Here is a 24473-nt window from a genome sequence, read left to right as displayed (position 1 = left end):
CTTTTTAGTTTTTGCCATTTGTCATTGATATCAAATTGACCTTGCAATGGTCTTACCATGTTACCAGTGCTGCTACAGCTATCGCATGCAGTTCAAAATAGAAAATTAAATGCAACAAAATTTGTGCTTTAAAATTGGATTTGCTAAAACAAATTGTATGACAAGAAGAATGCATTTCATTTCTTCCATATTGCATCCATTTCGTTTGTAGTCCTTCAGCTAAATTGTTGATATAATTAGAAACGGAGAAAACGGTTTGTGCAGGATTTGAAAATTTCACCATGTGATGTGAGAATTATTAATAATTTGGAATCTGATTAAAAAGTTTACAAAGTTCGTTTGTCAGTTCAATTCTAAATTCGTCTTTTCCAGCATTTATGGTATACAAATGGGTTTGGGTTACCGGTTTGACCATTAAAGTAATAAGCAGGATTGGAACCATTTTTTCTATAAATATAAGAGAAGAAGTATGACCACCTCCTAGAGCAAAATATTATTTTTGACAAAAAAAAACTCCAGCAACTTTAGCTTCCCAATGTAAAAGTTTTCTACAAAATGGTGTTTCTTCCTCATTTGTCGTGATTAGAATCCGTGTAACTATTTTTGTTTCATATTCTTCACAGATCGAGTTAAAATAAGACAATGTTGATAAATAAAAATCCTATTTAATTTAATAATCAATCTTTTTATGTTTTATGGCATGTCAATTTAGGGTAAATGATTATGGGACTCGTTGGCAAGTCCATCATAGTGGGGTTTGTGTAAAAATGTTTTTTTTTTAAAGCAAAAATAAAAAATAAAAAGATGTTATGTAAAATATAGAAAAAAAATGTTGTGCGTAACTTGAACCAATTTGTACCAAGAAAAAACAAAATTAATAACCTGGTATGTTTCTTAACTATTATTTACGAAATTACAATTATAATTACGAATGGGGCTTTTTAAGTGCACTATTGCATTGGACTTTGGAAAATTTCAAATTTTCAAAATATTACAATTTCAAAAGTAAAAAAATTAAATTGGATTAAAAACAAAAAGATACGTTAAATTTAGCATTAGAGTGACTTTTTTTGGTACATTTTAGTAGCTTAGAGAGTAGTGGTTAGTAATTGATAGGATATATTGAGGTGGAATGTATACAAAAATATACTATCCTGCATCGCCCTAAGTTTTGAAGTGTACTTTCAATACATTCATTCACATGCTGTCTTCAATCAGCACATTAATTGCACAAAATATTTTGTAATTGAATTCATTTCAATATAACTAATTTCTATGATTAATTGAATATGTTTAAATAGTTTCATTTGGATTCCATATTTTGTAGTGTGTAAGACAGTTGTTGAGTGGTTACCCATGAACAATATGTTAATATGATGGGACCCTTGAATGCTGTGTCATGTTTAAGATAAGTAAAGTTCAGCCCCTAATCATGCGTTTTCAATGTTTTCTTATTGCTCTTCACCACTTCCATAATGAAAAGCATGTTTAAAAATAACTTCTGATTATTTAATTTGTGTTTGCTGAAAACACAAGCTGAACTTTTTCCATAGAATAACAAATATTGATAGCGTAATCGTCGGATTAGAAGCAAGCAGTTCTATCGAAATGAGGCCAATCTCATTCATTGAATCTCATTTACTTGAATAACACAAGTAGGCATACGCTTCAATTTCAATGTGTGTGTGTACGCTTTAAACAATTGTCTCTATATGTGTTGCTCGATGTCAAAAAGGGTCATATTGTCGCAATGGTGATAATTCTGATCTAAGATGGAAGTTTAGAAATCGAAACTGTAGCACGAGTGTTTAAAATTGTCGACAAGACCTTCAAGCGCTTAGTCGGTCTCCGAAATTCGAAAGTAGCAAAACTATTAAACAAACATAGTGAGTGAGCTCCGTTGCAGTGAATATTTATTGTCTGTGACTAACCTTAGATCTCTTGTCCCATTTTAAAGCTAATCAACATGAATTTCGCCTGGTTTGTGGCTGTCGTCTTTGCCTTGTTGGCTGTAGTTGCTGGTCAACAGTGTCCCTCCAATTTCGCTTTGAACTCGGCAAAGAAGTGCGTAGCTGATCGTCCTGTTCACGGATCCTGTCCCCAGCAGTCTGAATATGACGCCAACATCAACAAATGTGTCTATGGAAAGAAGCTTAAGTAAAATGTTGTGATGAATTGGACATGCTTCGGTTAATAAAAATTAGAATATTTGAGTGAAACAAATTTGATGTTGTACTTGGTGTGTATTGTAATATCATGCGGGAGTTTTCTTCCAACTGTGGTAACAGTTACAAATCTATCAGAAACGTACTTCCTACACCAAAAGAGAAAGGTTGGTGTCGAAATGTGTCATACAAATTGAAGCAATGAAAGAGATTCGTAATAATAACGGGAAGTTTAATTATTATAACAAAATGTATAAACGATAATTGCCTTGTGAAAATGTTTCGTTTTATCAAAAAAAAAAATTGTTGTTGTCTCCTTGAAACCAGTTTCTCTAACACGCAAGTTGCTGTTGACTGAATAAAGAGAAGCATTGTTCGATTGTCACCACTAAGGTAAATTGAGCAATAGCTTCTAAAAATAAATTTCGTTTGTTGCATCACTGCAGTAACAAAACGACATAAAAATAAGATTAAGGGACTTGGAGCTATATGAAGAGATGATGCACAATGGGACTAAAGATGATTCAATTTGTAAGACGACAATTCCTAGATGTTTTTCCAATAAGAAGTCAGCATAAAGGACCCATAATTGAGTTATATATCCCAGCCAGATCTATACTAAAGGCTGTGGAAAGGTTCATTCGCCCGAACTGAAACATGTACAGTCAGGCGTGTATAGATTTGTATCTGGCGTTTTCTTTTCAATGACTCTATTGAGCAAGTTTCTTAATCTTCTTTGTCTTTTATAGAATAATAATTGACTGAAAATTAAAAAAAATGTCATCGGATAAATTTTAATTAAATTTTCTTTGTATGTGGAATGTTTAGAAATATTTCATAAAGCGACAAAATGACTATCAATAAAGGAAGTGTCGAGTTATAAAAAACCACAAGGTTTTATTTTTTTGTTGGAAGTACATTGCGGTTATTTCATTCCGTTTTTTATTGCAAATTCGATTCATCAAAAATATTTCCTGTGGGATTCTATACGCAATAAAAATCACAAAATTCACACATTCAAAATAACAAAACGTTGTTGATTGATATTTTCATTTATGTGAAAGAAGCAATTTTAATTAAAAACAAAAATATGATGAAATGCAAAAAATATTGTGTTCCTAGCATGTATTTTCTGTTTAATCGAATCCACCTAATACAAATAAGTATTTCATATCAGTTAAGCTTGTGGAAAATCTTTTACAAAAGCCCTAAAGTAAATTATAATAAATTACAGATGGTGTAAATTACTGCTTGACTGCTTGTTTGGAAAATTTCTTCTATTGTATGGTGATGGCATTCATGCGATTTTATCCTGTGGGCATTCGTCGCATATAAATTCTACGCATATGCCGAAAGCAGTCAAGCGATATCGTGATGAGGTAAAATTATTGCGTAACGAGTGTGTCTGTGGTTCAATACTAAAGGACACTTAGCTTGAGTTAAATGAGTATTGGATTAATTTTAAATGACAAAATATTTCAGTAACTCGACCACAGCTCAATTCAACGGGTTTCCGATTGCTTTCACTTCCGGAGCAATCAACTTCCCTTTCAATAAATGGAAACAAGCGAGAACGTATATTATTATTAAACGTCATTCATTAAAGGAGTACCACCGTTAAAACCTAGGTTACCATTTTCCACTTTTTGTTTATTTGAATTAAAAAATAATAAAAAATGTTTAAAATAATATTTTTGCTATAAAATATATCTTAGGGATGATGCAAAAAAATAGAAGTGTCTTTTGAGAATCGGTAAAATATTTCATTAATTACACTAGTTTACAAAAAAAAATTCATGGATACTTGATGAGAGGCATCTTTTCTTATGTATTTTTATCATTCTAACTTGAGATATAATTTGTTTAGTGAAAAAAGAGCGAAAAACTAAAAATAACGGGATATCTCAAAAACTGTTCCATAAAAATTTTAAAATTTTTTTTTGAATTCAGCAGATCAAAATACATAAATTCGACTCTAATCAAGTGTACATTTTCAGTGTAAACTAGTGTTATGGGAATTTTTTGAAAAAAATACAATTCAAAAGAATGTCAGTAATTCATTTACCCTATTCTCATTTACACACAATATAACTACAGTACACTGAAAAAATAGTGAACCCTTTTCCATTGCAAAATGAACTAAACTGTAGTAATATTGACCATGATTAAGCCCTTAAGATTTTTTTCTGCTTATCAAGTTTAAATTTCTCTTAAATTTTAGTTCATCTATGGCATTGTATTTTATTTCAATTTTACACCACCATACGATACATATACACCTACCAAGTTAAAAAACCTGTATTCATTTGGTTAACTTGACTTTTTTGGGAAACCCGATAATATAATTTCGTTAACATTCTCTTTAAAATGTCGACGAATAAACTATTTTTAAATAAATCTTTCCAAAATACAGAGAAATTAAATAATTAAAGGAAAAACAAACCGCTATACGATTATGAAAATCTTCATACATTGAAAGTAAAATTTCTTTAAGCAAACGTACTTCATTATAAAAACTTATGAAGAAAGTTCTTAATACAATGGTTTTTGTGAATAAAAATTACGGCCACGTGGAACAAGAAAGTAGTTTATTTTAACTCGCTGTTTGGACATTTTGACTTATCCTTAGTTTGTATTCATCATTAGTACATTTTTCAGATATCTTGCTGAAAAAATGGAATAAGTAATGAAAATTGTTAAAAATTAACACCATGTAATAAAATATAATTTTTAAATTCTTTATATGAGGCGGCATTTTATAAAATGGTGTAAGAAATTCAATTTTTCTTAGGTAAACGTATCTCATAAAATTTGTACCTGAAACAATTAGAGAAATAATTAGAGAAATAATGAAGTAAGCTATATTGACTTACAAAACTGTGTTGTTATTGATCTGAAGGACATAATAAAATAAATATTTTAGTTAAAAAAGCCAAAGTTTTAATATAGAACTTACCAATTCTCTATTAAATTGTACTCTGAGGGGAAATATAAAAAGTTGTCCAAATTCGTTTTGGATTACTTTGAAATTAAATATTTATTTATTGCATTAAATTGGTTTCCAAAAAATCTAATTAAAGAAATAATAATATTCTGGTTAAAAGAAAGTTAAAGAAACCTTACCAATTCACTATCAAATTATACACCGAAAAAAAAGTTTACTATTTTTTATGAAAAATGAACTAACCCATAGTAAGAATGACCATGATTTGGCGCCAAAGATTTTTTTCATCTAGATAAGTTCATGATTTTCTTATAAATTAGTTCATGTATTGCATCGTATTTTAGTTCATTATTACTATGCTGCGGGAAGAATATAGTTAAACTAATTCAAAATATTCCTGCTATCCGGAAAAATGAACAATTTTTTGGGAAACTTGTATTAAGAAATTGGTTTGAAATAAGCTGTTTGTCGGTATAATTTTCCAAAAAGTAGAGAAATTGAGGAATGAAAGGTACAACAAGCCTGTATACAACTAAGAAATTTTTCGTACAAAACAAGTCAATTTTCTATAACCACCAGCATTTTATTTCAAAAAATTATTATTATATTACACAAAACTATGGCTTATGATATACAATAAAGGAAATATTTTTATTCGTACGTTGGATGCAGTTACTTGTCGGTAGTTAGTAATTGCTTATTCAAAAGAGTAATATTCAATGTTATTAGGACTAACTAATTAATTTAAATGTCCATGTTTTCTATCCATATGAAAGATATATGCGGCATAAGTTGCTATTTTCATTGAATTGTTGTCCAATTTCATCGATTTTGGCTAACTTTTGTTGGGCGGATTTGTCTTATAAGCATCTGAAATTGCAAAGTTATACAAAATATAAGAAAAATATTATCGAATTCTATTGTTCATATTTTTAACTTACGGCCTTCAAGAGTATTTTCTAGAGCCAATAAAGATGTCAGCTTAGTTAGCATTAAACAGTAAGAATACTCGAAAAAATTACCATTACAAGGCCTGTCTACCTGCAAATAAAAATAATTATTTTTAATAAATTGAAATTTTGGTTTTATTAAAAACGGACAAAATACCGTTTATAGAAAAACTTACCACATTGAAAAATCCATCCAGTAGGTACATTATTAGAATCACATCCATGGACTAATGGGGCGTTATTGAAATTATTCTCAGAATATATTTGAAATAAAAAATATTATAAAATTAGACATAATTTCCACTTTTCAGTATAGCATTTAATATTTAAGGTGGATATTAATTTCGAGTTTAGCGGCTAAAATCGAAATTTTCATGATAAGTTTTCTTTAATAATCCATTATAAAACAAGTATATACGGCCGTAAGTTCGGCCAGGCCGAAGCTTATGTACCCTCCATCATGGATTGCGTAGAAACTTCTTCTAAACACTGCCATCCACAATTGAATTACTTAAGTTGCGGTAATGCTTGCCGATGGCAAGGTATCTTAAAACCTCCTAACACCATCTTCTAAATTGTATGTAAGTCCATACGTGGTATATATTAAATCAAACAAGTATATACGGCCGTAAGTTCGGCCAGGCCGAAGCTTATGTACCCTCCATCATGGATTGCGTAGAAACTTCTTCTAAACACTGCCATCCACAATTGAATTACTTACGTTGCGGTAACGCTTGCCGATGGCAAGGTATCTTAAAACCTCCTAACACCATCTTCTAAATTGTATGTAAGTCCATACGTGGTATATATTAAATCAAAAAATATCGATCCAATACGTATATAATTCAGTTTGACAAAGTAGACATAAAATTTTGACAAAATTTTCTACAGAAATAAAATTTTAACAAATTTTCTATAGAAATAAAATTTTCCCAAAATTTTCTATAGAAATAAAAATGTTGACAAAATATTCTATAGAAAGACAATTTTGACAAAAATTTCTACAGAAATAAAATTTTAACAAAATTTTCTATAGAAATAAACTTTTGACAAAAGTTTCTATAGAAATAAAATCTTGGTATATTATTTGTGGCTCGACCATGATTATGAACCGAATAAAATTTCAACAAAATTTTCTATAGAAATAAAATTTTGACAAAATTTTCTATAGAAATAAAATTTTGAAAATGATGAAAATTTTATTATGAACCGAATAAAATTTTAACAAAATTTTCTCTAGAAATAAAATTTTGACAAAATTTTCTATAGAAATAAAATTTTGACAAAATTTTCTATAGAAATAAAATTTTGACAAAATTTTCTATAGAAATAAAATTTTGGTAGATTATTTTTGGCTCTAGTGGCAACCATGATTATGAACCGATATGGACCAATTTTTGTGTTATTGGACCAATTTTGGTATGGTTGTTAGCGACCATATACTAACACCACGTTCCTAATTTGAACCGGATCGGATGAATTTTGCTCCTCCAAGAGGCTCCGGAGGCCAAATCTGGAGAATGTTTCATATGGGGGCTATATATAATTATGGACCGATATGGACCAATTCTGGCACGGTTGTTAAAGATCATATACTAACACCATGTTCCAAATTACAACCGGATTGGATGAAATTTGCTTCTCTTGGAGACTTCGCAAGCCAAATCTGGGGATCGGTTTATATGGGGGCTATATATAATTATGAACCGATGTGGACCAATTTTTGTATGGTTGTTAGAGACCATATACCAACATCATGTACCAAATTTCAGCCGGATCGGATGAAATTTGCTTCTCTTTGAGGCTCCGCAAGCCAAATCTGGGGATCGGTTTATATGGGGGCTATATATAATTATGGACCGATGTGGACCAATTTTTGCATGGTTGTTAGGGACCATATACCATGTACAAAATTTCAGTCGGATCGGATGAAATTTGCTTCTGTTTTAGGCTCCGCAAGCCAAATCTGGGGATCGGTTTATATGGAGGCTATATATAATTATGGACCGATGTGGACCCATTTTTGCATGGTTGTTAGAGACCTTATACCAACACCATGTACCAAATTTCAGCCGGATCGGATGAAATATGCTTCTGTTAGAGGCTCCACAAGCCAAATCTGAGGGTCCCTTTATATGGGGGCTATACGTAAAAGTGGACCGATATGGCCCATTTTCAATACCATCCGACCTACATCGATAACAACTACTTGTGCCAAGTTTCAAGTCGATAGCTTGTTTCGTTCGGAAGTTAGCGTGATTTCAACAGACGGACGGACGGACGGACGGACATGCTTAGATCGACTCAGAATTTCACCACGACCCAGAATATATATACTTTATGGGGTCTTAGAGCAATATTTCGATGTGTTACAAACGGAATGACAAAGTTAATATACCCCCATCCTATGATGGAGGGTATAAAAATTATCTTTATAAAAAACTTGGTTTGGGCTATTCTCCATCAAGTTTTATGTAAATTTGTATCGAAGACGTACAGTTTTATACTTTTCTTAGTGATTTTTTTTTTAATTTTAGCGGCTAAACTCGAACTTAGTACTCACCTGTAGGAATTGCTGTAACATAAAAAATATAGATTCAAAAACAATTGTTACATCTCCAACCTGTGATCCAGATGTAGAATATAAATCATCCTATTACCACTCATGTGTATATTTTTATGTAAATCAATTAAAAATCCGTACTAATTTTAAACTATTAACAGAAATATACAGTTCCTTAATCTGTTATTTGTTTTTTATCGATAAAAAGCGTTTTTGATTACTCTAACATCACATCATTCACTTCTCAGTTTCTAAAATATATTTTCATTAATAAACACCAATACCGCACGTACAATTTTGCAAAATTAAATCCACGTGTGCACTTCATAAATGCATCAACAGAACTGAATGCAGCAATAAAACTCAAAGACACAAATAGTCATAAAGGATACATACCGTAAAGAAAAACAACTCCACACACACACACGATCCCTTTCTGATCTCGCTATTGCAAGAAAACAACTCTCACCACAAAAGATACAAACAACACACAAGGAACATTCCATTGTCTCTAGAATCAAAACAACCAACAACAGCATAAATGACGCAATAACAAACACAAACAATCATACGAGATATACACAAAATGTCTCTAAAAACTCCCTCACATGATGCACGCACATTTTGCAGTAGCACGTTTATTGATTAGTTGGAATTCTATCTATAAGTTAAGGTAAAATATATACCAAATCTATGAGGAATCTCTAAAAAATTATATACACCCGTCAAGGATTATATTAACTACTTTTTATTCTACTTTATCTAAAATGTTCAATGTGAGGAAAAACACTCCAACTTATAATAAAAAGGGAAATAATCTGTAGTTAGCCATTGTACGAATCGGTAATGTCGTTAAGTTAATTTTTACTACAAAAATTTTTTTCCATACAAAAATTTTTCTTAGTAAATTGTCCACATTTCGTAGTAAGATTTTTATATTGTCCGTGTATTTTTATAATAGAATCAACGATGCATTAACTTCTGTGTTGGAAATTTATTTAAGGAAAAATCCTTCCCATTTCTTAGTTAGTGAACTAAAAAACATTTACTGAATTTTTATAAGTTTTCCTTTAGCTAAGTTAATTTTCGTTGTGGTTACGAAAAATGAACTATATTACAGTAAATTTGTTGAACTATGTGAAAGTTACAATGGTCCTTAAATTTACAAGACACTTTTTTTTCTGTGTAAGCAAAGGAGTAATAAAAATTTTTCAAAATTGTAAAAGGGTTATTCTGAAATTAAATATTATTATATTTATATTATTATAAATATTAAATTGGTTTCCAAAATTTTTGATTAAACAAATACTAAATAAGTAAGGAAAGTCGAAAGTAGGGCGGGGCCGACTATATTATACCCTGCACCACTTTGTAGATCGAAATTTTCGATACCATATCACATCCGTCAAATGTGTTGGGGGCTATATAACATATAAAGGTTTGTTCCAAATACATACATTTAAATATCACTCGATCTGGACAGAATTTGATAGACTGATAACTGATTGGCCTATGGGGCCATAGGAGTGAAGATCGGCAGAAAGATATGTATGGAAGCTATATGTAACTTTGAACAGATTTTAACAAAATTTGTCGCACCTAACAGTATAATTAAACTTAACCCTTGTGCAAAATTTCAAGCATATCACGGCAAAACTCTCGCTTTTGGGGCCATATAAGTGTAAATCGGGAGCTATATCTAAATCTGAACCGATTTCAATCAAATTTGGTACACTTACCTATGCTATTAAACATACTCCTTGAGCAAAATTTGAAGTAAGTCAGGACAAAACTATGGCTTTTGAGGCCATATAAGTGCAAATCGGACGAAAGGTATATATGGGAGCTATATCTAAATCTGAACCGATTTCAATCAAATTTACCAAGCCTTGGGAGAATATAAATTCTACACTCTGTGCAAAATTTAACGAAAATCGGTAGTAAACTTTGGGCTCTGTGGTCATATGAGTGTAAATCGGGTAAAATATATATATGGGAGCTATATCTAAATCTGAACCGATTTGGTTGATATTTTGCAAGTTTTTCGAGACTCACAAAATATTCGGATGTTCGGAATTTGAGGAAGATCGGTTGATATACACGCCAATTATGATCAGAACGGTGAAAAATATATATGGCAGCTATATCTAAATCTGAACCGATTTTTTCCAAAATCAATAGGGATCGTCTTTGATCCGAAACAGGACCCTATACCAAATTTTAGGACAATCGGACTAAAACTGCGAGCTGTACTTGGCACACAAAAATACATCAACAGACAGACAGACGGACATCGCTATATCGACTCAGAATTTAATTCTAAGCCGATCCGTATATTAAAAGGTTGGTCTATGATTACTCCTTCTTGGTGTTACATACAAATGCACAAACTTATTATACCCTGTACCACAGTAGTGGTGAAGGGTATAAAAAGGTATTTAAAACCTGTAATTTTGATTATGAAAAGGTCATAAAAACGTAAATATTCTAGTTAAAAGAAAGCCAATTTTTAAAAGAAAACTTACCAATTCTCTATTAAATTATACGGTGAGAAGAAATATAAGATTTTGTCAGAATGTTGCTCTGAAATTAAATATATTTTTTTCAACAAAGAAAAACATTACACTGGCTTCCAAAAAAATAATTAACAAATAATAATACACATAACCACGTTTTAAAAATCATACTTACCAATTTATGATTAAAATATACGATGAGGTGTAACAATTTTCCAAATTCATCTGGGGTTACTCTGAAATTGTATATTTATTTTTTATATTGAATAATAAAAATTAAATTAGATACATATTTCCAAAACAATTTCATTATACTTTCCATTTCAGCATTTTTCCTAAATATTGAACATTCTTAATAACTTTTTTCTAAGCTACCGATCATCACCATCGACCATCGTACATCTTATCGCTAAAATATTAATAACTTTCATTTAAAAGGTTTAATAAACAAACACCAATATATGTCTCAAAAAAACCAAAATATTTCATACCTTTATATTCCATTGTTACATACCTGCTAAAAGGATGCAACAGCCCACGCCAACGCCAACTATACAACAACTGAAGCATGCCAAACAAAACAATACAAAACCAAAATAGCCCTACAACAACAAAAAACACATGTGCCTTCATTGAAAACAACACATCATCCAGACAAATTAACCATCCGCGAATAACAAACACACACACACAAACCACTGAAAGAACAAAAATAAAAACAACCCCACGCTCAGATATAGACAACATCCCCAGCACTCGCTACGATTTCTAGTTATTGCATTGCTCTCAATGCATGCTCTCACTCTCAAACAAAGTTCAAGTAACATCTTCTTTACATTAATAACATACCACTTTGCCGAGAAAGATCTCTGTAATATGCATTAGTTCAAGGCATTTGTCCACAATTTACTCTAACAACAATACTCGTAAATACATATCAGTCTAAAAACGAAGAAACTTTTAAGTTAAAATTAACAAAAACTTCATGAAATGTTATCTACCCATTTTGACGAAAATGTCTATAAATTTAATTACATATGAACTAAAAATATTTCGTTGAGAAATATTTTACCAACTACTATTAACTATAGGAATTGCCAGAAAGAAATTGCTATCCGCTTTCAAGTTCAATTTTCGTAAAAAAATCGTATAGTAAATTGCACCTCCGAGTATTTTTTAGAAAGTACTTTACATTTCACAAGTAGTTTTATAATATGACGAAAGAATTTTTAGCTACCAGTTAAGAAAATTTTTAAGGAAATTTCGATCGTATTTTGTAGGCCATGAACTAAACGATTGCTACTTCAAATTTCCTTTCGAGTAGTTAATTTTCGTTGAAGATACGAAAAATGAACTAAAATTCTTGTAATAAATTATTGTAAAAATCTGCTCAATTTACGAGACACTTTTTTTCTGCGTAGATAGTGGTTATAAGAATGCAAAAAACATTCTCCTAAGAAAACTGTGTAAAAAAGTATGGGGTATTTAAAAAACTTTTGTTCTTATATGCGTCACATACTGCGACTGTCAATAAAAATTAAAGTTTAGTTTAGGGGGCTCCAGGATTCATAAACAGCGAATTTTGACCAAAATAAAGCGAGGTACCAGATGAACATATGAGAACTATTTTCGAACTATATTGAAGTCAAGTTTTATCATATTAACCAACTAACCCGCTGAATACATATTGTCGAGTTGATGATGGAGCTAATTTCGTCCAAGGATACTTATGTTCTACCAGCTTGTAAGATAAATTTTTAATGTCGCTAGTCTCGTACTTCTATACGCTTAAAAAAGAGGCTGGTGGTTATTTTAATGTACATTTGTGAATTAAAAAAAAATCGGCACCGTCACGTAATGTATGAAGTAATCGATTGACATTGGGCATTACCAGTTGGGAAGAAATTCGACAAGAAAAAAATTCTATCAAAATAAACAAATCTCATGCAAGCTTTTAATTTCGTTTATTTTAACAAACAAACATCCGCTATTATACAATATTATAATAGAGTCATTTGTTTTTGTGGTTTCCTAGCATTGCGTCATATGCGGAATAAAGTGATTTTATAAAAAGTGACTTAGAAAAATTTGGGAAACAAAATTGCAGTGAGTGTATAACTGCTTCCATCGTTTACAAATTAGTTCAGTATATTCGAGGCTATTTTCTCAACACTTTTACCGGCAGGAATACTTAACATTTTGATATAAATTCTAAAAACTTCCATATTAAAGACAGGACAAGAAAGCTGATAAAAAGTATACTTAGTTTGTAGTGTTTCAATTGGTGCATTGAAAAAAACATGCCCTGTTCCAAAGATTTTATCTTTACACTAAAGAGCCAATCCTAAGAAGCGGAGAATTGAAATAATGATACTACTCGTATGTAGACTTAATTCTGTTTCTAATTTGAGTTATGCGTACTTGATTGTTGGAAACAAATTTAAATTTGTTCATGTTTTCGGCTTTATTCTTCATGTGATATCAAATTTATTTAAAAGTTTGTTAGCGACAACCAAAATTTCCAAATTCAAACTCCGCTTAAAGTAAAAATTATGCTATGTTTCACGTACAAAATATTTTTAATGTAAAGTGACGAAAAAAAAATTTAAACACTTTTTTGCTTTGTTGTAAAGATACAAAAAGTCACCCATTTCATTAATTTCGAAGAATTCTCATTGAAGAAAATAGAAAAAACATGAAGTAGTATGAGACTTTCTCTAAAAAAGAGAAAACTAAAAACTTGGCAGAAAGTGGCTGGGCACTTTCTTTTAACAAAATAAAAGGGAGAAGTCATAGCTAATGACTTCTTAGGCACGTAGATTTCAGAGAGTAGAAATCTAATACAAATACTATCGAGCAATGTAGGAAATGATTACCTATAGCGGGGAGAAAAACAAAAGCGGGACCAAGTTAAGGTTTGTAAGTACAATTTATTTTACAATCCTTTGAGCAATGTTGATACTTCGGCTGACGTTGACAAAAGAGGAAGTTACAATTTGTATTTTAATTAAGAAACCTCGCAATATTCGCAAACTGACGGTTAAAAATACTACCAAATGTATGTTCTTTTAAGCTTAAACTAAATACAGCGTATCATACATATATTATTGTTAAACAAGGTTTCGTCACTTTAAATTTTGGAAGCAGCCTCATCACTTCCAACCATCAATGGAACGGCGAAAGAAGAAACTGTAACTCTTTCCATATAAAACATACCTGGAACGACGTGTATATTGTTTAGCTGGCATATTTTTATCATTCTGTGCCTTAATATATGCAAATATAATGTGTTTTAATGGTCATCGATAATGTAGCGAATTCTCCGATAGCGGCACTCAAGATTTTAAGTGGGGGTGTTTAATCAGCCACATAAGTAGACATTCACTACGTCCCCGAAAAAAGCGAGAATCGCGAGACTTCCAATATGTGTAATACTCCTTAATTATATTGATATGGTGGTAGTGAAATAACGAATATATATTCTAAATATTCGTCATTAAACACTACACTGAAAAAAATATTGTCGTGAGTTCAAAGATTTCATGTCTTTAAAATACGAATGCAAATTTTGCTTAGCATAGAAGACGCATTTCTCTAGTATAAAGTTTTTTTCCTTGACCAAAGGTCGATAAACTTTTCAATGAAGTCGTATTGTCCTTATAATTAAGTGATTTGATTTAAAAATGGATATCATAACATGAAAGAAAAAATGTTTGGGCTAAGGTCAACTTGACTTTAATAATTTAGAAAAAATCTTTAAATTTAATGAAATTGTCTTTAAATTTGTTGCCTTTTTGCATCTTGACTACAAAGCAAAAAATCGTTCAAATATAGGACATGTTTTTCAACACTTTTAAAGACGTGTTTTACTTGAAACACAGCATAATTTCTACTAGAAGTCGAGTCTTAATTTGGAAAATAAAGTCGTCGTTAACTTGTTTTTAAAGGACTTTGATAGCATATGAAGAAAAAACGCTGAAAAAGCGAAAAATTAAAATTTGCTTCCTAGAAGCAAGTACACAAAACCCGATTTTAAAAGAGAATTGTGTCTTAAGAGTATCCTTACTTGTATTCTCCGCTTCTTTGGCTCGGAATCAATACCAAATTTTTTAAAGTAAAGACAAAATCTTTGGAACCGGGTATGCTTTTTTTCAGTGTATATACAGCAACTGAATAAAACGGAAAAAATCCAAAATAACAGCAACAAGCACTTTAATCAAGATTATATATTTCGATGAATTAAAATCGGAAAAGGAGGATATACAAATTAACATAGAAGCTTGAAGATTGTTTTCCATTTTGCTTTAACTGTGCAATTAAATTAATTTTTTGTTAAACTTTAAGTGCAAAAATGCAGCACACTTTCTTTTTTTCATTCAGAACTACTGTTGGCGTTGTGACATTCGGTAGTTGTTCCATAGTCGCAGTGAAAAGTAGTAGATGAATTCAATCCCGCTCAAAATACTGGCGCCCAGAAATAATCCCAAAATGCCACCTATAGTGACAACAATATCTAGACGAGTACGCAATGCTTGACGCCGATACCGTTCGGTTGCGAATTCGGGCATAACAACATGTATAGTCATGTTGTCATTGGTCTCGTTATATCTGAAGAGATAGAACTCGTAGAGTGGGGCAATAGGTCATAGAGTGTTCACCGTTCGAAATACTTACGCCATTTGATGATCGAATACAACTTTGAAGTCGATTTCATTACAAGAGGGTAGACACTCACACGAGTACTTGCTATTCGTCCAAGGTAGAAGATTTCTAGCATCTGGGCGTATCAAACTGAGTTTTTCGAGACACAAGAGCCCAGCCCGGTCACAGTCAGGGTATTTGGCCATTGGCTCGGGTAAAAATGTATAGAAGGAGCAGTTGCATTCATTCATTTGGTGCACTCGATGGCAGTCCACAAAACATGTACTAAAGCTGTATGCTTTATACGCAGTGTCGGTAATCAATTCATCGGGAAAACGACATTGCCTGTGTTCGGGTGCGATTTCTCTTACGTCAGGATCGTTGCTCATCGTCTGCATGAAAACTTGTAGAAGCTTTTCCTGACCGTTTTTATTGACTTCAATTTTGTAGCCTGGTAGGGCATTGTGAGGTACATCCTCCTCATTTAGGATAGACAACTGTAAAGACAAAATGATGAGTTTTTGAGGCTAATGGAAACCCATTGGTATGAGAACAACTCAGTACACATCAGTCAGAGTAAACCAGCAGATCGACAGATGCACATCATAACAAATGAGGCACACTGAGATTGAGAATGTGCAATGAAAATGTAAAGTTTTAGTTTTTTATGTTTCCAAATTTTGTTTGATTAGCATTCCATAGGGCTTACTTTTGATATTAACCGATTAAAAAATTTGACTCAGCTTTGTGACGTGACATACTTTCGAAATCTCCTGAATTCGAACATACCTGTGTTATTTTTGTGACTACAATTTTCATTTTTGCTATATCCGTTAGAGGGTCTATTTCATTATTATACCAGGTTGGGCTTCCCCTGAATGTACAATTTAAGAATTCAATTAGATTCCAGGCATTAATAAAGTTGGGATGTGTTGATGTCTTACTTTTTATTGTTAAGAAGAGAATTCAACATAAAACAATTTCCATGTGGTGTAGTTAGAGGTAGGAAGTACTTGCAACAGTCGAGAGGTCTTCCAGAGAATTCGCAAGACACAAATAACTCTTCACACTTTGTTACAAACTGAAATCAAAAATGGTAATAAATTTGTATCATCTTATTTATGGTGCCCTGTGTTATCTGTAGTCGTAAGACTTTATTTTTGATTAGATTTCATTTAGTAGATTCAATGGCTACAATTGGAGTGGAATTAATGGCCGTACTCACTTGTTCATGTAAAGTTCGGAAGCCGTTTTGAGGACACTTCGCACAATCACATTCGTCATCACACCAACGTTCAATGTAGCCTTCACGGTACTGATGTGGATAAACCATTGTTTTTACGAACTCTTCAACTTCGTAGTTATAGTCCTCACTATTCGTACTTGGATAAAGCCTTTAATTATTCCAATTGAAAGATATTAGTGACATAAAAAGTTGTTGAGATTTAAATGCGTTTCAATAAATTATACTAGAGTACTACTCAAGTAGATTTTTCATCAAAGGTTTATGCAAATTATAAGAAAGCATAAAAGGTGAAAATTTAGGCATTACTTATACATGTTAGTGACGATAATTTCATCTCTTAAGGACTTTTGTATTTGGTATAAAATATTCACCATAATATTCTAATACTTTATAAATACTTAGGTTTTCACAAACCTACACCCAGAAAAAAGTGTCTTCGTGTGAAATAATAAAATTTACTTGTTTCAGTAAAAAAATCCTAAACTGAAAGCAGTTGACAATAGTTCATTAACTAGAATAAGGCATGGCATTTTACTAATACTGTTTTCTTCGCTGGGTGTAAGAATTTACTACTGAAAAAGAAAATTTTATTCACTTATAACAAAGCATTCGTAAAAATAAACAAAACCCGAACTAAAACCAAGTTTCCTCAAATTTAGTAAAATTTCTTATAAAATGATAATTCTGACTTCCTTTATTATTGAAAGCTTATAATACATACGAATAACACACTTGTTAGAATATAGAAAAATTTCCTACATTTCTTTTATCTACCTGTAATCGATACCTGTCATCGATGTAATCGACATGTTTGCGCGTGTGTTGTTTTTTAGTTGGAATAGCGTTGTTATGGTATACGGAGAAATTGTTAAAAAATAATATAGTAAAATAATATAATAAAAAACAAATAAAATATATCAAATATTTGTTATTTTAAATTAGTGAGAAAAATGTTCGTTTTTTGAAAATTGGTTTATAAAAAAAAGAAAACACCAGCAGAATAACAACCCCTTCATTCGACTTCATTTTGGAATCTTCAATTAACAGGTAATATTCAGTGACGCTAACCTTTTGTGAAAAAAATGGTTTAGGATTTTTTTGTTTATATTTGTAGGTATTGAAATTGTAAAAGGTGGACAAAATTGCTAGGCAGCAACTTATTCAAAGTGAAAGGTACTAGAAGAAGAAAAAAATGTGTTTTAATATTTCAAGGCCAGTCGATTCTGTTGATTCTAAATAAATATATTTAATATATTAATAAAACATGTCTTTTATTGAAGAAAAAATTGCTTATAAAGGGTGATTTGTTAAGAGTTTGATAACTTTTTTTAAAAAAAAAACGCATAAAATTTGCAAAATCTCATCGGTTCTTTATTTGAAACGTTAGATTGGTCCATGACATTTACTTTTTGAAGATAATTTCATTTAAATGTTGACCGCGGCTGCGTCTTAGGTGGTCCATTCGGAAAGTCCAATTTTGGGCAACTTTTTCGAGCATTTCGGCCGGAATAGCCCGAATTTCTTCGGAAATGTTGTCTTCCAAAGCTGGAATAGTTGCTGGCTTATTTCTGTAGACTTTAGACTTGACGTAGCCCCACAAAAAATAGTCTAAAGGCGTCAAATCGCATGATCTTGGTGGCTAACTTACCGGTCCATTTCTTGAGATGAATTGTTCTCCGAAGTTTTCCCTCAAAATGGCCATAGAATCGCGAGCTGTGTGGCATGTAGCGCCATCTTGTTGAAACCACATGTCAACCAAGTTCAGTTCTTCCATTTTTGGCAACAAAAAGTTTGTTAGCATCGAACGATAGCGATCGCCATTCACCGTAACGTTGCGTCCAACAGCATCTTTGATAAAATACGGTCCAATGATTCCACCAGCGTACAAACCACACCAAACAGTGCATTTTTCGGGATGCATGGGCAGTTCTTGAACGGCTTCTGGTTGCTCTTCACTCCAAATGCGGCAATTTTGCTTATTTACGTAGCCATTCAACCAGAAATGAGCCTCATCGCTGAACAAAATTTGTCGATAAAAAAGCGGATTTTCTGCCAACTTTTCTAGGGCCCATTCACTGAAAATTCGACGTTGTGGCTCGTTAGTAAGTCTATTCATGATGAAATGTCAAAGCATACTGAGCATCTTTCTCTTTGACACCATGTCTGAAATCCCACGTGATCTGTCAAATACTAATGCATGAAAATCCTAACCTCAAAAGAATCACCCTTTATAAATACATAAAATGGTATTTTAAACAAAGGTAAGCAGTTCTAATTTTGAAGTAAAAGGTTTACCACAAATATCTAAGATTTGTCCAAATGAATGAAAAAAGTTCAATAAAATCATTCCATATATGAATTCAATTCAGTTAAATTTTTCCATTCTGTAGTATAGTGGTACATGAATGTAGGAAAATGTTAACTAATATGTAGAATGCATTCTACCTAATTTCTACGAAAATCACATCGTTCAAACAAATAAAAATGTCTTTGGCGCTATACGAAGTTCAACTTTCTTCACAATGAGTTCATTTTAACTTAAATAAGGGGTCACTTTTTTCTGAGTGTAATCAAGGAAATGGAAAATCAAGTTTCCATTTGCTGGAGATAAATGGTAAGAAAAGGACTTACGATGTCACATAATTGATTAGCTCAGTTGAAGCGAAAAACTTGTCCATCATCTCACAAACAGCCACCGTAGGAAATTTGATCTTATGAGTGGATGGTAAACTCTCGTACACTATGCTGACAGCGCGACTATTAAAGTCCCTTTGGTACTGGCTTATCAGGGTATATGAGCCCACAGCTGATAATATCACGCATATCAACCAGAATATGCGCTCTATCAGATGTAAGCTTGGGATATAGTCGTATTAAGATTTACATTCGAGAAAGAAGTTGCATATTTTACTTACTTTTTGTTGGCTATATAACTGAAACCAGCCAGAGTGCAATTGGCACAGTAGTCTTTAAGCTGACTCATATATTTCCAATCAAATCTTTTCATGATGAATATTGGTTGAATTTCGGTGTTGCCTTTAACTAAACAATAATAAAATTTAATTTCAATTAAATATTTAAGAAATAAGTCGTCCTTCTTTAATTAGGGTCTAGTAAGGAAATGTTTTACTGTATTGCAGTTTTTAGTCTCCCTGTACATATAAGGACATTTCAATTTCTTTGGTCAACCATGTAAAACCTAAATCGTAGATTGGAGGTTGTGGAACCCTTCATTTTTAATCTTCACGCAAGTTTATTGTGGGAGGGTTATTTGATAAACATTCTAGCAAGACGTCAGGTCCTAAATTCAGGTTTACTAATTCTTAAAATATACTTTATAACAAAGGGGAATTTCGATTGTCTAAATTTTCCTACCGGAGAATAGTATGTTTTCTGTGAGTGTACGTTCAAGTGGACTGTAATAAAAATATTTGTACACTAATAGAAATATGGGCATTAGAGTTGGTATGACTTTGTGACACGTAGTTCCATTAGGAAAGTTAAAATTTATTTTAGTTATTTATTTATATTAATTTTTAATCTTCACGCAAGTTTGTTGTGGGAGGGTTATTTGATAAACATTCTGGCAAGACGTCAGATCCTAAATTCAAGTTTATTAATTCTTAAAATATACTTTATAACAAAGGAGAATTTCGATTGTCTAAATTTTCCTACCGGAGAATAGTATGTTTTCTGTGAGTGTACGTTCAAGTGGACTGTAATACAAATATTTGTACACTAATAGAAATATGGGCATTAGAGTTGATGTGACTTTGTGACACGTAGTTCCTATAAGAGAGTTAAAATTTATTTTAGTTATTTATTTATATTATTTATAACCATAATAAATTATGAATATAAATTACGAAAGAATAGTTTAAAAATCGAGTCCTATCAGTAAACTACATACACGTTCCAAATTTCCAGTCGATATGGATTAATCATGTCCAGAGCACCTTATTTTTTATTTATTTTATTTTAGCAAACATATAAGCAAATATCCTGAGTTGAAGAATTCATTTTATTGTACAAATATTCATATTTTACTAAAAGCTCAGACGTGACGTATGTGTGATTTACTCTACGAGATATTGCATAATTGCAGGAGTGCTGGATTGACCCTTTTGCGATAACCAGTTGTAAATTTTCCCAACTTCATATAGAAATTTCTCCCTTTTCAATGTGCCCGGAGAGTTCTCCGAGTTACTAAAGAAACTAATTATCACCACCACTGGAGAATACGGAAAGCAACACTCAACTGATGGCTGGAGTCATTGCAGAATATTAGCTGCACTCTACATTGCATTACAGTAACAATGCAGCCAGCTTCACTTAAGCAGAGGTGGCCATAAAGCTTTCCACACAACAAGGAGCTCTTTTCCATGATCATAAATAATTACTGGTGACATGTCAAAGCACAAAGCTAATGCAATTATGCAATTAAGTGTACACCGGACAATACTCCGGTAAGTGGTCGTCACAACCGCACCCCTTGAAGAGTGCATGCAAGAGTTTGTTCACACGTCAAAGCATCCAAGGGCTGGTAGTTATTTGTGGTGAAAGTGTAGAACACAAGCAAATACTCGAAAACAATTAGGCGCTCATTGGAATTTAATTCGTGTTGACAATGCCAATGTGAGGAGTGGCTACACATGCCGTCTAGTCTGCACTTCTGGTTGACATTTATAAATGCCATGTTTACCTCATTGTGTCAAGTGTATAAAAATACCTGATACGCTGACAAAATTGTAGGTTTTTATATTTGTGTTGAAATCAGGCTCGAATAGCAGTATGCTAGGATTCATCCTATTTTCACGGCGAGCGTATTACATTTGGGTCGCGATTGTGTTCAACCAATGATCATAATATTCAATAGAAATAACATGATCATCCTCTACGGGTTTCGGATTTAAACACTCACGCACATTCTCGAAATGGAAACCAGTACTCATGCACGAACTACTTTTAACGACTCACGCTCACGCACTATTCACGACAAATTCACGAGACTCACGACATTTTCCAAACGGAAATCAGTGAAGGGAACAAAATTGAAAAATAGTATATAGTTCGAGAGCTAAATTAATTTCAGTTAACATACGAGTATGAATTAAATCTTGATTTTTTTCGTATGCGTGATTTTGCAGAAATTTTATTCAAGCACATTCACGATGCGATTTTATTTCTCACGCACGATATATTTATTTTAGTCCCATTCACGTACATTGACGAGAGTTGCTTTGGTTTTTGTGCACGACTCACGTGATTTACGCGTGTCACAAGAATTTCGTGTGAATGTAGCATAAGATATGAATTTGAGCTGAAACGAAACAGTTATTTAAAGATCCTTGGATATGATCTTATTGTAAATGTAGTCACCGTCTAAAATTGTTAAAATTGTTTTGTTAATGGATTTCTTTAAAGGATGATTTGAACTTGCCATCAATCGAATCGTAAACAATTCTTCAGTAATTCTGTCTTTAAAACTTAAGATATTTCGAAACCTCATCAGAAATTCAGAAATCGGTTTAAAAGTAAGGGACATCTTTTCGATTGTTTTTGTTGCTGTTAAATTTCAAACATTCATGCGGCGGATGTCTGTCACATAAATTATAAAAAGCACTAGCTGAAAAGTGATTTATTTTCTTCATACGAAACTTGAAAGGCATTGTAACGAATGTTAAAAAGAACAATTTGTAACTCCAAGGTTTAAAATTTAAATCACACACACACACACACACAAGATTCTCATTTTTGCGTCCCATCTTGAATTCTTCAGTTGACTTACATGACTTCATCGTTACAATTGACACTGATTCCTCTTTGAAACCGATTGATTGTGTCGAGTTAATCCGTATACACTGGTGCAGTGGAACATAACCCTGTGGTGGGTTAGTTAGTTAAACATTTCCAACTTCATGAATCAACATTTGCAAATGATTTAAATACCCTGATTAACAGCGAAGAAATGAAGCAATCTCAAATTTATACTCGGCTTGGATGTATGAGAGTTTTTCGAATCTGAAGATTCTGGTTTCGAGTGTGGGAGTCTGCGAAAGAGTTTATGTTTTATTGTAGTCGCCTTAAGAAAATCTCTTCGTAAGGAACTGCATGGGAAAACTAAGTTTTTGTTGATACTTCAGGAAGAAACACAGCTGGCAGAATATGTTCATCTGTGGTTGAATGAAATCGGCGATGTGTGGATGTATGGGTGCTTGTGCATATGTGCTGTGTGTGTTCATCATCGTTTGAGGGTGTACGAAGAAATCATTTATCAAGATTAAAGTGGCATCCATGCTCAGCTGTCATGAACCACATTAAGTCATTTTTCGAGCCCCTCATGACACATCCTCATATTTGCCATGTTGTCAACTTTGCTTGCTGCCACAGTTAATGCTGCTAATGTTCCACTAGCATTTCTCTAAATTAGTTTTGCTCCAAGGAAAAAAGTGGGTCCTTTACATCTCCGCGTATGGGGAAATGTGAGAAGCGAAATCTGCTCGTATGACAGTAGTATAAACGTATATGGTATCATATCTAAGTTTTTCATGTGTTACAAGTGCTACTAAAGTTGCCGATCAAACTTAAGAGTGAAAAAGGATATTTGAATTTTCGTATTTTTTAATAAATCATTTATTACCAACGAGGTATAATTGATGGCCATTTTATGCATAGTGTAAAAGAAACTACAGTTGTAGGAATTTGAATTTTATTATAGGAAAAAATCTTATTAGTATGTTAAAATTTTTTTTTAAATTTAAAGAAAACATATCATTATTGGTAGCTTTTCATATAATGAACTAAAATTCGCAACATAATCATTTATTGCATCCGCATTTGTATTTCACGTAGTATTCAAATTTTGCAAAAGTCCACAATGACCCTGAAAATAATGTAGTTTAACTTCCAAACAAACAAGATAGCGGGTTGAAATTTTTATATATTTTACATATTCTCCTTGAGAAAGTATTTTGTACTCTTGAAGTATGTTTGGGTTGATAATATTCCTCCTCTGTGTGTGAAAAGTTCCACTTTGTGATTCCTTTCATGTACCGCATGTACTATGTTTTAAAGGCATTTCTGTACACTTGCTGGTCCTAAATATTCTGAAATACGTTTCCGTATTAGAAGAACACCATAAGTTTAAAAATTTGTATAGGTTAAGTTAGGTTCTGGATATGTGGATACAGTTTTCGTAAACCGCTCCTATCGTGATGTTATGCATCCAATATAAGCTAAAAATGTTTGCTGGTTTCGCTGTGCTGACGAATTCTTTTTTGTCCAATATTTGCCTAGTGCGGCCGTTAGACTATTCAGTTCATTGTGATATCACAATGGTGAACTTTTCTCTTATGGCAGCCCGATTCTAACGTTAAGTTCAATGACAATGTACCTCCTTTTTATAGCCGAGTCCGAAAGGCGTTTCACATTGCAGTGAAACCACTTGG

The 24473-nt window shown here is 32.3% G+C and overlaps 2 protein-coding genes across 3 annotated transcripts; one reads left to right on the top strand and one right to left on the bottom strand.

Moving 5' to 3' along the window:
- Positions 1–1727: 1727 nt before the first annotated feature.
- Positions 1728–2223, top strand: LOC142219905 (uncharacterized). Of its 2 annotated transcripts, none has more exons than XM_075288673.1 (2): positions 1728–1886; positions 1958–2223. In XM_075288673.1, the coding sequence occupies exon 2, from the start codon at positions 1967–1969 to the stop codon at positions 2159–2161; it is 195 nt and encodes a 64-aa protein (XP_075144788.1). In that variant the 5' UTR covers positions 1728–1886; positions 1958–1966; the 3' UTR covers positions 2162–2223. The 2 variants fall into 2 exon arrangements, with proteins under 2 accessions (XP_075144788.1, XP_075144789.1); XM_075288674.1 differs by having other exon boundaries at positions 1803–1886; positions 1937–2223.
- A 13174-nt stretch (positions 2224–15397) lies between these two features.
- ppk15 (pickpocket 15) lies at positions 15398–21409 on the bottom strand. Its single transcript, XM_075288662.1, has 9 exons — positions 21268–21409; positions 20701–20814; positions 19941–20067; positions 19657–19881; positions 17005–17173; positions 16724–16860; positions 16569–16653; positions 15813–16276; positions 15398–15746 (listed from the first exon to the last, which is right to left on the bottom strand). The coding sequence occupies exons 1-9, from the start codon at positions 21407–21409 to the stop codon at positions 15521–15523; spliced, it is 1689 nt and encodes a 562-aa protein (XP_075144777.1). The 3' UTR covers positions 15398–15520.
- Between the last annotated feature and the right edge of the window lie 3064 nt (positions 21410–24473).

Source organism: Haematobia irritans, chromosome 1 (genome assembly GCF_050003625.1).
Source record: "Haematobia irritans isolate KBUSLIRL chromosome 1, ASM5000362v1, whole genome shotgun sequence".
NCBI lineage: Eukaryota > Metazoa > Arthropoda > Insecta > Diptera > Muscidae > Haematobia > Haematobia irritans.
This window is presented reverse-complemented; position numbering and strand designations above follow the sequence as displayed.

Bases quoted from the DNA above. Each gene is read 5' to 3' on its own strand.
- ppk15 (XM_075288662.1), bottom strand. From the start codon at position 21,409: ATGGAAAAGAGCTCCTTGTTGTGTGGAAAGCTTTATGGCCACCTCTGC. The intron at 20,068-20,700 runs GTAGGAAAATTT...ATTATTGTTTAG, and splicing joins AGAAAACATACTATTCTCCG to TTAAAGGCAACACCGAAATT. The intron at 16,654-16,723 runs GTAAGACATCAA...TTGTACATTCAG, and splicing joins TCTCTTCTTAACAATAAAAA to GGGAAGCCCAACCTGGTATA.
- LOC142219905 (XM_075288673.1), top strand. From the start codon at position 1,967: ATGAATTTCGCCTGGTTTGTGGCTGTCGTCTTTGCCTTGTTGGCTGTA.